General features: G+C 45.4%; 1 protein-coding gene and 1 long non-coding RNA gene across 2 annotated transcripts in view; one reads left to right on the plus strand and one right to left on the minus strand.

Annotated features, from left to right (window-relative positions):
- Positions 1 to 312: 312 nt before the first annotated feature.
- Positions 313 to 4,170, minus strand: LOC140895501 (uncharacterized). Its single transcript, XR_012154218.1, has 3 exons — positions 4,033 to 4,170; positions 3,558 to 3,647; positions 313 to 1,426 (listed from the first exon to the last, which is right to left on the minus strand). It is a non-coding gene; the product is annotated as an uncharacterized lncRNA (long non-coding RNA).
- Positions 4,171 to 12,312: 8,142 nt separating this feature from the next.
- The window catches only part of ACMSD (aminocarboxymuconate semialdehyde decarboxylase), a 59,005-nt gene continuing 58,095 nt past the window's right edge, over positions 12,313 to 13,222 (plus strand). The window contains exon 1 of the mRNA XM_073305304.1: positions 12,313 to 12,440. Coding sequence (XP_073161405.1) covers positions 12,384 to 12,440 — 57 coding nt within the window. The 5' untranslated portion in view covers positions 12,313 to 12,383. The remainder of the gene's footprint in view (positions 12,441 to 13,222) is intronic.

Here is a 13,222-nt window from a genome sequence, read left to right on the forward strand (position 1 = left end):
ATGGACTTGCATGGCTCAAGGGAAGAGGGGGAATAATACCTTTATGAATGTGCTTCTGGAGGGGAGAGGATGCTTGAGGAGGGATGGGGGCTTGATTGTCATGCAGTGTACTTATGGATGACTGGCCACTTATGAAATGGGGATGGGGGATGATTCACAGTATGGATTCGTATAAGGAAGTGATTGAAGTGAATTGATGTACCTAACCATATAGAGGAATAGTGTTAACTTACTAATTCCTAATTGTCCTTTTTCATGTGTTTACCTTTATTATTTTAAATACATATTATTTTAAATATGATGTGATGCAGTGATAGCAACAAACTTTGTTGGTGACATAAAAAGCTTTGTTTATAATATGTATTAGAAAAGTACAACATTGACCCATTGTTAATGGCAGCTGGCCTACCTACCACACCAAAATACTAGTAACAACCGGGGACGCTGGAACTGGGGGGCCATGAACCCCTGGCCTCCCACTTTTTACCAGACGTAAGGGTGAGTGATGAGGGGAGGGGACGGAGAGGAGAGAGGAGGAGGCGGAGTCGAGGGATGAAGGGGCGGCGCAGGGGCTTGAGGAGAAGGGGCGGCATGGGAGCGGAGGTTTGGGGGTAGGGGCAGCATGAGGGTGGAGCCTCAGGAGGGAAGGTGCAGTGCAGGGGGAGGTGCAGTGCCTGTGGTGGTTCGGGCTCCTGTGGCCCCCCCTCCCCCATTTTTAGGGCGCTTCCGCTTCTCCTGGTAACAACAGAATCTTTCCCCCAAAAAAAGTACATGAACAAGTGCAAACAGTGAAACTGTGTACAATACAGAAACCCCCATGCGTCATGGCCTTGATTCTCCTTTCCCTGTCTCCCAATCTCTTAGTACTGAAGAAGGGAGGTGGAGGCATCCATAGGGGAGAGAGTCAAAGATGGAGGACTGCATGGGGCTAAGTTGGCCTGCCCAGCCACTCATGGGGCCCGACTGTATGTCCACCCAGCCAAGCTGTTTCTGGACTGCATCTGATGGTACCATGCCGGGCACTCAGGCTGGGATGTGGGTGCAGCAGAAGCTAGTACTCTCGCAGCCATTAGTGATATCAGCCACTCAAACAGTTCTCTCTGCTGAGCTCTGTCCTCCTCCCTTAGCCACCGTTCCTGTTTCAGGAACTGCAAAGGAAGTGCCTGCTCCCATGCTGAAACCCTGTCCTCAAGCTATGCAGCCAGCCTCAGGCTGTCCTCTTCTCTCTCGCCGTGCCTTTTCTCTAGCTGTAAGTCCTTCTGGTTTTGGTACTGGACCCGTTTGTTGGTCCTGTCAAGAACTTCAACCATAAGTTTATCACAGAAATGCTTCCTCTTGGAACGGTCAGTGAAGCTACACTGGCCCAGCCTTGTACTGCAGTGTGGGTGAGCTGTGGAGGTACTGCAGCCAGTAGAGATCACGGGGCCTGGAACAGGACAAGACACAGAGCATTATTGTCTCAAACAGCTCAGTGCAGAAACACGGAAAAGATCCTTATGGAATTTCAAGGATATAAAATGTTACTTTTCCAAGCTGAAATTCAATACATTGTGAGAGGGATGTTTTAGTCCACAGAAGCTCCCAGAACACAGTCTGGTTAATCACAATGAAAGAAGTGCAGAGACAATGGTATGTTAAATATTCAGAGCTGTTTCTTGATTTCTAAAAATTGCAGATCTTCTTGGGTTGGGAGGGACAACTGTCAGTGGCCTTGCTACAAAAGATTTTTCCAGGGCTTCCACATTTTGGAAGATATAATAGTTCTTGTGGTGCTCGATTGGCAAAAGGAGATGTTATTCCAAGCTGCTGGTGAGAAACCGGCAGCATATGCAGCCAAATTATTCAAATGTATAGTGACTGAATAGCCCATCTGTGAGTGCACTTGCCTGCCTGGTCAGCTACCCAGGTGGCCCTGGAAAATACACCCTTCTCCAAAATGTGTTTCTGCTTCCGGAAAAGTTTGCATCTCTCAGTACGAGGGATTGGGTCAGAATTCATCAGAGAATCAACAGGATGCAGCATTAGCTTCCACATTAGCCAGCTGTGATTGCATGCAGACACACAGAACTCCACAGCCATCCCCTTACACAACCGCCCGCCCCAGCACATTTCTGGATAGATTTTCAAACCCTCATCAAATTTAGGACAAATGCTTCTGTCACCTATGGACTGCATAGATTACATGAACCTGAAAGGGGCTAGATTTTTGCATGGAACACATTTCCATCTCCCACCCCACAGTTCACAGTTTCCAGGAGTCTCGTTACGGAGCAGCGTACTTACAAGAATGGCAATGTAAGGTTATTATTTTTTAAGAAACAGGAATGCCCTAACAAAAATCTGTGCCCTTCCAGTAAAAATTCACTTTCAAGGCATTTTTACTGTCTGCATTTCCTGGTTTCCATTTTTAACTCCATGTGGTGGGGGGCAGGGAGCCATGCTGGTGGCATACAATCTGCCATTCGTGGATGCACGCTGCTAGCTGGGGCTTCTAATAACTTTTGCATTGGTTCTTAGAATGGAAATCCCTTCCATTACTGTATTGATAAACATTATAATGGAGCCAGAAACTTACTAGTCTCCAGGTGGCTTCTGTTCTGACTGTGTTTGCTGCAGGCTCCACAGTGGGCTGTTCATCAGGGGAGCATCAAACAGCTCCTCCAAGTACAGCCCCAGGATGTGCTGCTGCTGCTCCTGCTCCTTTGAAACCAGTTTCAGTAACAGAGTCACTTCGCTGACCTCACTTGTTGCCTGCTGCTGGCTCCCATCATGCCCTACGCTGGATCCTGGAGCCAGCAGGGTACCATTCCAGATGATCAGGTCATGATGCAGCACCATTGGTTCCATTCTTAGCGCAGCGCCCAGCACTCAGTTAAACTCCTCATAAAACAGGCAGGATGTTGGCAAGTTGCCGAAGGTCCAGTTCTGGTCCCTGGCTTTCTTGTACTCACTCATGACACTTAATCTGGTCCCTGCACTGGCCACTGGTGTGGTAAATTTGCAGCAGTGCCAATTGTTATTTGTTGGTATGCGTGATCATTCCTGGTATTCTTACTGAAGTCCACTGTTTTGCTGGCCTCGCACCTGAGATTTACCAAAATCTGGCTGTGCTCCAGTTACCATGAAGCAGCATGCTTTGAAAAGGGCTTGTTCTAGTCAGTCTCCATTGCCAAGGCAGAAGGCTCTCTGATGGTGTGTTTGCAGCTCAGTGGTCAGAAGACAACGAAAGAGTTAACACTGATTCACTGAGCTGCTGCAGTACACCAAAGGAGGTTGCTTCTGTTTTCACTCTAGTTGATTCGAGATTCTGGGGATAAAGAGGACAAAGGAATCAGGCCCTTGGGATTGTGGGATATTTTTGGCAGACTCCCAGGATGTAAGTCAAAGGGGCTGTGTCTAGACTGCAAAACAATAGAGCTTGAACCCTGGGTCCTGGCTTGATATGCACTCGGACCCTTCACCCCCACAGGACCCTAAGACTGAGCCTGAGTCTGAGAGATTTGTGTGTAGATGGAAGGGGGGGTTGGGTTCAAGCTTGAGTCTGAGCCCAGGCTTACACTGCAGTGTAGACGTATCCACAGGTTTCTTCACCTCGCTACCACTGGTTGAATCTATCCTAGGTCAGTGGTGACCACAGTATTGCCAACCTAGGAGATCAAAAATCATGAGATTAGCCAAAAAAAAGTTTCTTTTTAAACACTATATTGTCTTTTTTCAGTCTGTCTTGATTTTTTACTTCTCCCTGCCCTGCGTGTGTGAGAGAGAGACAATTGGTATTGCCCACTCTCCCAAATATACTGGAGAAGGTGATTTTGGCCTGCTGAAGGAGCTCTCACCCTCACTCAGCCTGTCCCCTCTCCGGTAATTATGTTCCCCCCTCAGTTCCGCCAACAATCTCAAGCCAAGATCAATTGACACAGTGCCACCAAGAGGATATGCACACCATCATTGCCAGGAGGCGGTGGAGATGGATTGGCCATGTGCTTCGGATGGAAACTGAGTCCATCACCAGAAAAGCAATAAGATGGGTACCTGAAGACAAGCGAAAACGAGGCTTCCCGAAAACAACATGGCAAAGAGCTGTGGAAGCGGAGCTGAAAAACCTGGGGCACAGCTGGGGAACCGTTGAAAGACTTTCCAGAAACAGACAGGAGTGGAGGAGCTTCATTGCTGCCCTAAACACCAGAGGCATAATGGGAACATCATGATGATCAGTTCCGCCCCTGACAACCTCCCCTGCGCACCTCACCTCTGCTCCTCGTGCTGTTCCTCATCCCCCTCCAGGCTCAAGGGGACAGATCCAGGTGCCCTTCACCCCTCTCTGCTGCTCCCCAGGCCGGGTACTACAGGGATGCAGAGAGGTGGGGGGAGGACAAGCGGAGCCACCCTGAGCTGCTGGGCTCTTCAGCTCTCACCTGTGAGAATGGTTCAGATTGTTGAGGTGAGGGGGAGGGGGAACTCCTGTAGCAGCTCTGGTTGGTTGCTAGGCCCCAGGAGGCAGTCAAGTGGGGTAGGCAGCCACTCCGAGGACTCAAATGCACTTGGTCTGGAGCTTCTAGTGTCTTCATGAGCCTGGCTCCAGCCCCAATTGTGTCACTTGTCAGAAAATCGTAAGAGTTAACAGCACTGCAACCAAATAGCAGCTGTGTCCTGTCTGAGAGGAGTGGTGCTCTTAGCCCAGTTCTTGGTGAATACGTGTCCAGTTCACAGACAGCACTGTCACCATCAGCACCCAGGGACACCCCTGATGGCAACTGCAACAGAGAGGTCAAGGCTCCAATGGAAATGACACCTCAGTTACTGACACTCTCAGAGACAGTCCCCCAGGGCTGTGTCTACACTAGGTGCATTCTGCCAGGATAGGTACAGGCTCCCGCTAGTAGCACCAGAAGCTGCCAAAGCAGAGACTGCTGTCCAAGGAGGGGGAGGGGGTAAAATGGGACCCAGCCCTCTCCTCAGCACACCCTTGTATCCAGACTGTGCACAGGAGACATGCCACACACACATACACTCTGGGGACATTAGGACCTAGGCAGTAGCTCTCTTCCTTACTCTCCCCACCCCCGACCACTGTGTGGCCTTGGGGGGAAACTGCAGAGAGCTGCCAGCCAGAGACTCCAGCTGATAGGAGCAGAAGCAGTCAAAGCAGGGACCTCTGGACATTCCTGTCAAAATTGACTTTCTCTGCCCCATGTCACTTGGCTATTTGCGCCACACCTCCCCTCCCTCCTCATTGTGTTTTCACCTCTGCTTCACTCCAGACCTGCCCGCATTACCCTCTTCTCCCCTTCCCTGTCCTGCCCTCCTCCTTATCAACTTTCCTTCCCTTTTCTTTCCATTTAGCTGATCCCCTACAAACTAAATCCACTCCCCCTAAAATTGTGGCACTAACATGACATTTGCTACCATCACATTGATCACTCTGGTGGCATGTTACATCCCTTCCCTCATCTGGTGTCTGTCTTCTCTATTTAAACAATATTGTCTCATTGTTTCCTTTTAGTCCCCTGTCCATCTATCTATATCCATCTCTTGGCCTTGTCTTATACTTAGATTGTAAGTTATTTGGGGCAGATAGTCATTTTGTTTTGTGTTTGTACAGCACCTAACGCAACGGGGTCCTAGTTGCTAAATTAATACAAATAAATAATAAGTATGGGTGTAGGCAGTGTTGTAGCCATGTCAGTCCCAGGATATTAGAAAGACAAGGCGGGGGAGGTAATACCTTTTATTGGACCAACTTCTGTAGGTGAGAGAGAAAGAGAGTGAGAGAGAGAAGATTTCACAGAGCTCTTCTTGCTTCAGCTCATCTCTCTCACCAGTGGAAGTTAGTTCAATAAAAGGTGTTACCTTTCCCACCTTGTCTTTCTAAAAACTACTGGTTATACTTATTTCACATTTTCAGTGTTTTCTCCACTTAATGATGTTTAATGAATGCTCAAATTCTGGAGCACAAATTGGCACACTCAAAATAGAGCAATGAGTCTCCAACCCAGTGTGACCTGGCCCAATTCTAGCCCTTCACATGAATACAAGTGTCAGACAAAGAAGTGTTGACAAGAGACTGATCTTTATTCCCTGGTCTCAGTCACATAACGTGGGTCAGTGTTACAAAAGGTTATATCCACAGGGAAGAGGTTGGTACCCACTGAGTCCAATAGCTGCTGCTAGGCTCTGAGAGCTATTTCCACACTCCCTTTGAGATAACCTCTCTGGAACTTGGCTCCAGGCCATCTAGTGGTCCTTGGTGACAGTGTGGCCTAATGAATCAGAGCATTGGTCTAGCACTCACCTGGTGTGTGTGGGTGTGTGTGTGACCTTGGGCAAATCACTTCACTGGAGTGCCTTGGTTTCCCCATCTCTAAAATGGGGATTAAAACACTGACCTTTGTAAAGTATTTTGAGCACTATTTAACAGCTAATTGTTAATGGGCTCTACACTTCCAAGCTTCTCATTGCAGGGGGTACCCTAGAATTCTACCAGATTCTGAGTCTTCTGCAGGCATGGAAGAAGATTTGGCCCTATTAGCAGTAAGCTAACTTCATGGGGAAGGTTTGCCTATTTGATATTGTGCAAAAAATAAAATTCAAGACTCTTGCATTATTTTTAAAGGTGACATTTACAAGATGGACTCACCTCACAGCCTCAGGGACTATGTGGTCTTTGATGACAGTCTCAAAGGACGGATGCAGTCACCGGGAAAGCCAAGAAACAATGTGTTGCTAAGCACCTGCTACCAGCAAGCTATTCTATACTTATTCATTTAATTTCTAAAAGGACAAATTTTCTAAGTAGCCTCAGCTTAGCCACCAACAGTGCACACACTCTTAATCAGTTGCAATGGTCTCCATGTGTGTAAAATAGCTGATTTGTACACACAAACCAGGTAGCTAGACATCTAGGTACTAAATTTTCAGGTGCCAGTAAAGAGCATGCAAAATTGAGGGTTCATTTTTAGAAGCTGGTTTGCAAATTTGGCACAGAGGTCTTTGACAAAGGCCATCCTGTATTTGTGTCTTTTCTTTCAATTTCACTTTTACTGAAAGGTTTCAGAGTAACAGCCGTGTTAGTCTGTATTTGCAAAAAGAAAAGAAGTACTTGTGGCACCTTAGAGACTAACCAATTTATTTGAGCATAAGCTTTCGTGAGCTACAGCCGATGAAGTGAGCTGTAGCTCATGAAAGCTTATGCTCAAATAAATTGGTTAGTCTCTAAGGTGCCACAAGTACTCCTTTTCTTTTTACTTTTACTGAAAGTGACCAATCTTGATACTTCAGATGAGTGGCAACACTTTCTCAGCAGTTTGATTATGCATGTTGATGTTCCTGATGCATGAAGATCTTTTGTGTCATTATTCCCTACACATATGCCAACAAATTTCCTTAGGTAATGAAACAAACGCAAAATGGGGATCTTCAAATGCCATATGGAGGATATTGAATCTCAGATCCGAGCACTCCTTCAAAACCCTGACTAAACTGCTTTTTGAAAAGAGATTAAGCGCAGTAAATCTAATTCTACTGTCAGGTACAATGATTGTCACTGAAATCAGTGGGATTACTCCAGATTTTTCACCAGTGTAACTGAAATCAGCCCTGGCCCCTAACCGTTGTTATCTGGCAAAGTTATCCTGAAGAAGACTTTTTACCTCAAAGAAGTCATGAATAGAAAAGAAGAGAAATATTTAGAAACAATTCTGCTTGGACAGTCTGCATTTTGAGTGTTTCTCTTTTCCAGTTTTTTCTTGTTTGCACAAAAATGCAGTCTTTATTCTGTAAGGGTGAAATGCACTCAAGTTCAGAGCCCTTACTCACCCCAGAGTATTATGCAATAACACTTGTTGAGAGTTACTGACCTTGATGAAGTGGAACTTCATGCTCAGGTTGGCCCATAATATAACCCTTATATGGTGCATCTTTCCTCTGCACTGGGATGAATTTCACCCGAGAAACTTGGCATGGTGCTGGGGAATCAAGCCCACTGTTTCTCAAAGTTTCCCTTGAGGACTTAGCTGCTTTTTAATGCACATTGCAAACCAGAAGTTGTTCAACAGCAGTTCACCTGTACACAAATTTGACTCCTATAACGTTGCCAAGGTCTCTGAGACCTTTGGCACAGTGCTGTGCTGAGTGGAGCAAATAAAAGGATTCACCATTAAGATACATATAGTAGTCCCAAAGATATGTCATACTATCATGCAGAAGAGACGCTTAAATATTTAATAGCTATGAAATAAATAACAAGCAGCTCTGAATTACAGGGTCATTTTCCTTTTGGGAAGTTCTGGTGATGTCAAACCACATGGAGGTTCTGAATTCCAGTCCCAAGCTCCCTGGGTTAGCAGAAGCTCTCTGCCCCAAGGCCTTATCCTGTTCTCTGACCAGCACTTGGAAGTTGTCAAGATCAGCCCTCTATGATGAACCATGATATGGTGCCTGAGGTAAGCAAGAAAGAAGTTCCTTGACACTCCTCTAAAAATGAATGAATATATTACATGCTTTTTATTAACACAAATGTAAGAAGCTGTACCCCAGCATGGAATTCTAATTCTACAGCAACTTGCATTACATGACACAGAAAGACAGTTGTGATCTAGTAGTTATACACAGCTGTTGAAAAAGCACCATAATTTATAATCTTGTGGTAAGTGGGGAAGTGGGATACTGGGAGGAAACACTAGCAGGAGCATGCGAGAGGGCAGGGTTCCTGCCTCATACTGAGAAAGAGGGACAATCAGCGAGTTATCTTAAGTGCCTATACACAAATGCGAGAAGCCTGGGAAACAAGCAGGGAGAACTGGAAGTCCTGGCACAGTCAAGGAATTACGATGTGATTGGAGTAACAGAGACTTGGTGGGATAACTCACATTACTGGAGTACTGTCATGGATGGATATAAACTGTTCAGGAAGGACAGGCAGGGCAGAAAAGGTGGGGGAGTTGCACTATATCTAAGGGAGCAATATGACTGCTCAGAGCTCAAATATGAAACTGCAGAAAAACCTGAGTGTCTCTGGATTAAGTTTAGAAGTATGAGCAACAAGGGTGATGTCATGATGGGAGTCCGCTATAGACCACCGGACCGGGGGATGAGGTGGACGAGGCTTTCTTCCAGCAACTCACGGAAGTTACTAGATCGCAAGCCCTGGTTCTCATGGGAGACTTCCATCACCCTGATATCTGCTGGGAGAGCAATACAGCAGTGCACAGACAATCCAGGAAGTTTTTGGAAAGGGTAGGGGACAATTTCCTGGTGCAAGTGCTGGAGGAACCAACTAGGGATAGAGCTCTTCTTGACCTGCTGCTCACAAACCAGGAAGAATTAGTAGGGGAAGCAAAAGTGGATGGGAACCTGGGAGGCAAAGCATGAGATGGTCGAGTTCAGGATCCTGACAGAGGGAAGAAAGGAGAGCAGCAGAATACAGACCCTCGACTTCAGAAAAGCAGACTTTGACTCCCTCAGGGAACTGATGGGCAGGATTCCCTGGGAGAATAACATGAGGGGGAAAGGAGTCCAGGAGAGCTGGCTGTATTTTAAAGAATCCTTATTGAGGTTACAGGGACAAACCATCCCGATGTGTAGAAAGAATAATAAATATGCTAGGCAACCAGCTTGGCTTCACAGTGAAATCCTTGCTGATCTTAAACTCAAAAAAGAAGCTTACAAGAAGTGGAAGATTGGACAAATGACCAGGGAAGAGTATAAAAATATTGCTCAGGCATGCAGGAGTGAAATCAGGAAGGCCAAATCACACCTGGAGTTGCAGCTAGTAAGAGATATTAAGAGTAACAAGAAGGGTTTCTTCAGGTATGTTAGCAACAAGAAGAAAGTCAAAGAAAGTGTGGGCCCCTTACTGAATGAGGGAGGCAACCTAGTGACAGAGGATGTGGAAAAAGCTAACGTACTCAATGCTTTTTTTGCCTCTCTCTTCACAAACAAGGTCAGCTCCCAGAGTGCTGCACTGGGCAGCACAGCATGGGGAGGAGGTGACCAGCCCTGTGTGGAGAAAGAAGTGGTTTGGGACTATTTATAAAAGCTGGACGAGCACAAGTCCATGGGGCCAGATGCGCTGCATCCGAGAGTGCTAAAGGAGTTGGCAGATGTGATTGCAGAGCCATTGGCCATTATCTTTGAAAACTCATGGTGATCGGGGGAAGTCCCGGAAAACTGGAAAAAGGCTAATGTAGTGCCCATCTTTAAAAAAGGGAAGAAGGAGGATCCTGGGAACTACAGGCCAGTCAGCCTTACCTCAGTCCCTGGAAAAATCATGGAGCAGGTCCTCAAGGAATCAATTCTGAAGCACTTAGAGGAGAGGAAAGTGATCAGGAACAGTCAGCATGGATTCACCAAGGGCAAGTCATGCCTGACTAATCTAATAGCCTTCTATGATGAGATAACTGGCTCTGTGGATGAGGGGAAAGCTGTGGACTTGTTGTTCCTTGACGTTAGCAAAGCTTTTGACACGGTCTCCCACAGTATTCTTGCCAGCAAGTTAAAGAAGTATGGGCTGGATGAATGGACTATAAGGTGGATAGAAAGTTGGCTATCTTTAAGAAATATTTAGAAACAATTCTGGATAGAAAGTTGAGTAGTGATCAATGGGTAGTGATCAATGGCTCCACGTCTAGTTGGCAGACGGTATCAAGTGGAGTGCACCAAGGGTTGGTCCTCATGCCGGTTTTGTTCAATATCTTCATTAATGATCTGGAGGATGGTGTGGATTGCACCCTCAGCAAGTTTGCAGATGACACTAAACTGGGAGGAGAGGTAGATACGTTGGAGGGTAGGGATAGAATACAGAGGGCTCTAGACAAATTTGAGGATTGGGCCAAAAGAAATCTGATGAGGTTCAACAAGGACAAGTGCAGAGTCCTGCACTTAGGACGGAAGAATCCCATGCACCGCTACAGACTAGGGACTGAATGGCTCAGCAGCAGTTCTGCAGAAAAGGACCTAGGGATTACAGTGGACAAGAAGCTGGATATGAGTCAACGGTGTGCCCTTGTTGCCAAGAAGGCCAATGGCATTTTGGGATGTATACGTAGGGGCATTGCCAGCAGATTGAGGGACGTGATTGTTCCTCTCTATTTGACATTGGTGAGGCCTCATCTGGAGTACTGTGTCCAATTTTGGGCCCCACACTTCAAGAAGGATATGGAAATGTTGGAAAACATGCAGCGGAGGGCAACAAAAATGATTAGGGGACTGGAACACAAGACTTATGAGGAGAGCCTGAGGGAACTGGGATTGTTTAGTCTGCGGAAGAGAAGAATGAGGGGGGATTTGATAGCTGCTTTCAACTACCTGAAAGGGGGTTCCAAAGAGGATGGCTCTAGACTGTTCTCAGTGGTAGCTGATGACAGAACAAGGAGAAATGGTCTCAAGTTGCAGTGGGGCGGGGGTTTAGGTTGGATATTAGGAAAAACTTTTTCCCTAGGAGGGTGGTGAAAGACTGGAATGCGTTGCCTAGGGAGGTGGTGGAATCTCCTTCCTTGGATATTTTTAAGGTCAGGCTTGACAAAGCCCTGGCTGGGATGATTTAGCTGGGGATGGGTCCTGCTTCGAGCAGGGGGTTGGACTAGACGACCTCCCGGGGTCCCTTCCAACCCTGAGATTCGATGATTCTATGATCTTCCCTAGAACTCCAGGTGGAGCCAGTCGTATTTGGCAGACAGGAAGCATAGGCAGGGGGAGCACAGACTGAGCTAGTAGTACTAAAATGATAGAGGATAAAGGAGCGTCCCAGCCAGCGTCAGAGAGCCTGAGGGTGAATGAGTGACATTGTGTAGACATGCTGAATGAGGGAGGGAGGGTAAAATAAGCCAGTATTGTGACCAAGCCAAATAAGTAGGAGCACAGCTACAGCCACAATTCTGCATTCCCATGAATTTTTATAAAGTAATATTGAAGGGACTCTGCAAAAAGGAGAGGGAAGATGAGAAGCACAAATTTATCCACTAGAGGCTGCATTTTATGCCCTATTTATAAAATCTTCCAGAAGAGGAAAGAAGGGAGTTTAAAGTCTTTGTTCTTCTATAATAATTAACTTTTAAATTTATAAACCAACTTTTATTTCAGACTCTAGATCAAAAACTCCATTTGTACTGCATGTATAAATACACAGCTTCACCTCACTCTCCACTGTACAGTAATTTATGTAACAGCACTTCCTGAGAGTCATTGACTTTACATTACTTTGCAGCTCCCCTGAAATGTTGGCTCCCTGATTGGTTACTGTATGTAGACAACCTGATAGGACGGCAGATGGACTTAAATAACACCCTAAGTTAACAGCAATCTGCTATGCCAGGGAGTACAGCGAACTCAAGGTTAATTAGAAAACATCTTTCTTAAAACAGTAATTCTCGTGTGATCCTCCAAAGATGAAAATTGATATTCATAGTCACATTCTACCTAAGGAATGGCCTGATCTAAAAGAGGTAATAAGAGGGTAGATATTTGGTGCAGTATTAGAGCAGCCTCTATTGTTACCATTGTAGTTTCCGATATATCAAAGTTTTTATTGCTATACAAACATCTGTTTTCAATGGTTTTTTTCTCTGATTTGGGAGGATTTAAGACCCTCATCCTGCATGACTTGTTAAAGAAAAACTCCCACTGAGTAAGAAGTGAAGGACTGGGCCCTATTTCAAACAGTTTGAGTTTGTTTGTGCTTTCTAATTCCACATTAATTATGACTTTTGAAGCTCTATAAATCAAAGGCCTACTATGCTGGTTGCTAAATTAAGTTAGATGGGGTGGTTGCAGATTTCTGTATTTTTATATATTGCCTAAACAATCTGATGTTTTAAAGATTTACAGTTGTAAAAATGCTGCGCTATTAATTCTGTGTTCTTAATAAAACAGTTAACCTATTAGGAGAAGGTTTTCAAAGACATAAAGGATAGTTAGGTGCCCAAATCCCATTGACTTTAAATCTCCCCGTTAATTTGGTTTGTATTCAAGTTTTCTTAAAACATGTGTAAAAGAAGCATTAGGCAAATAACTAACAATGAAAAGGACTGAAATCACTCTGTGATTCAGCCTGCATCCACTGAAGTGAATGGGAGTATCACCATTGATGTTAACGGATACAGGATCACCCTTCCTGTGTTTGGCTAAAAAAATTTTTTTTCTAAATTTTTTTCCTTTTTTTAACTATTCCTTCTTTTGCTGGAACTTTTTAATCCATTGGACAGATTCCGTATATTGCACTCTAAAT

The sequence above is a fragment of the Lepidochelys kempii genome, chromosome 11 (genome assembly GCF_965140265.1).
Source record: "Lepidochelys kempii isolate rLepKem1 chromosome 11, rLepKem1.hap2, whole genome shotgun sequence".
Lineage (NCBI taxonomy): Eukaryota > Metazoa > Chordata > Testudines > Cheloniidae > Lepidochelys > Lepidochelys kempii.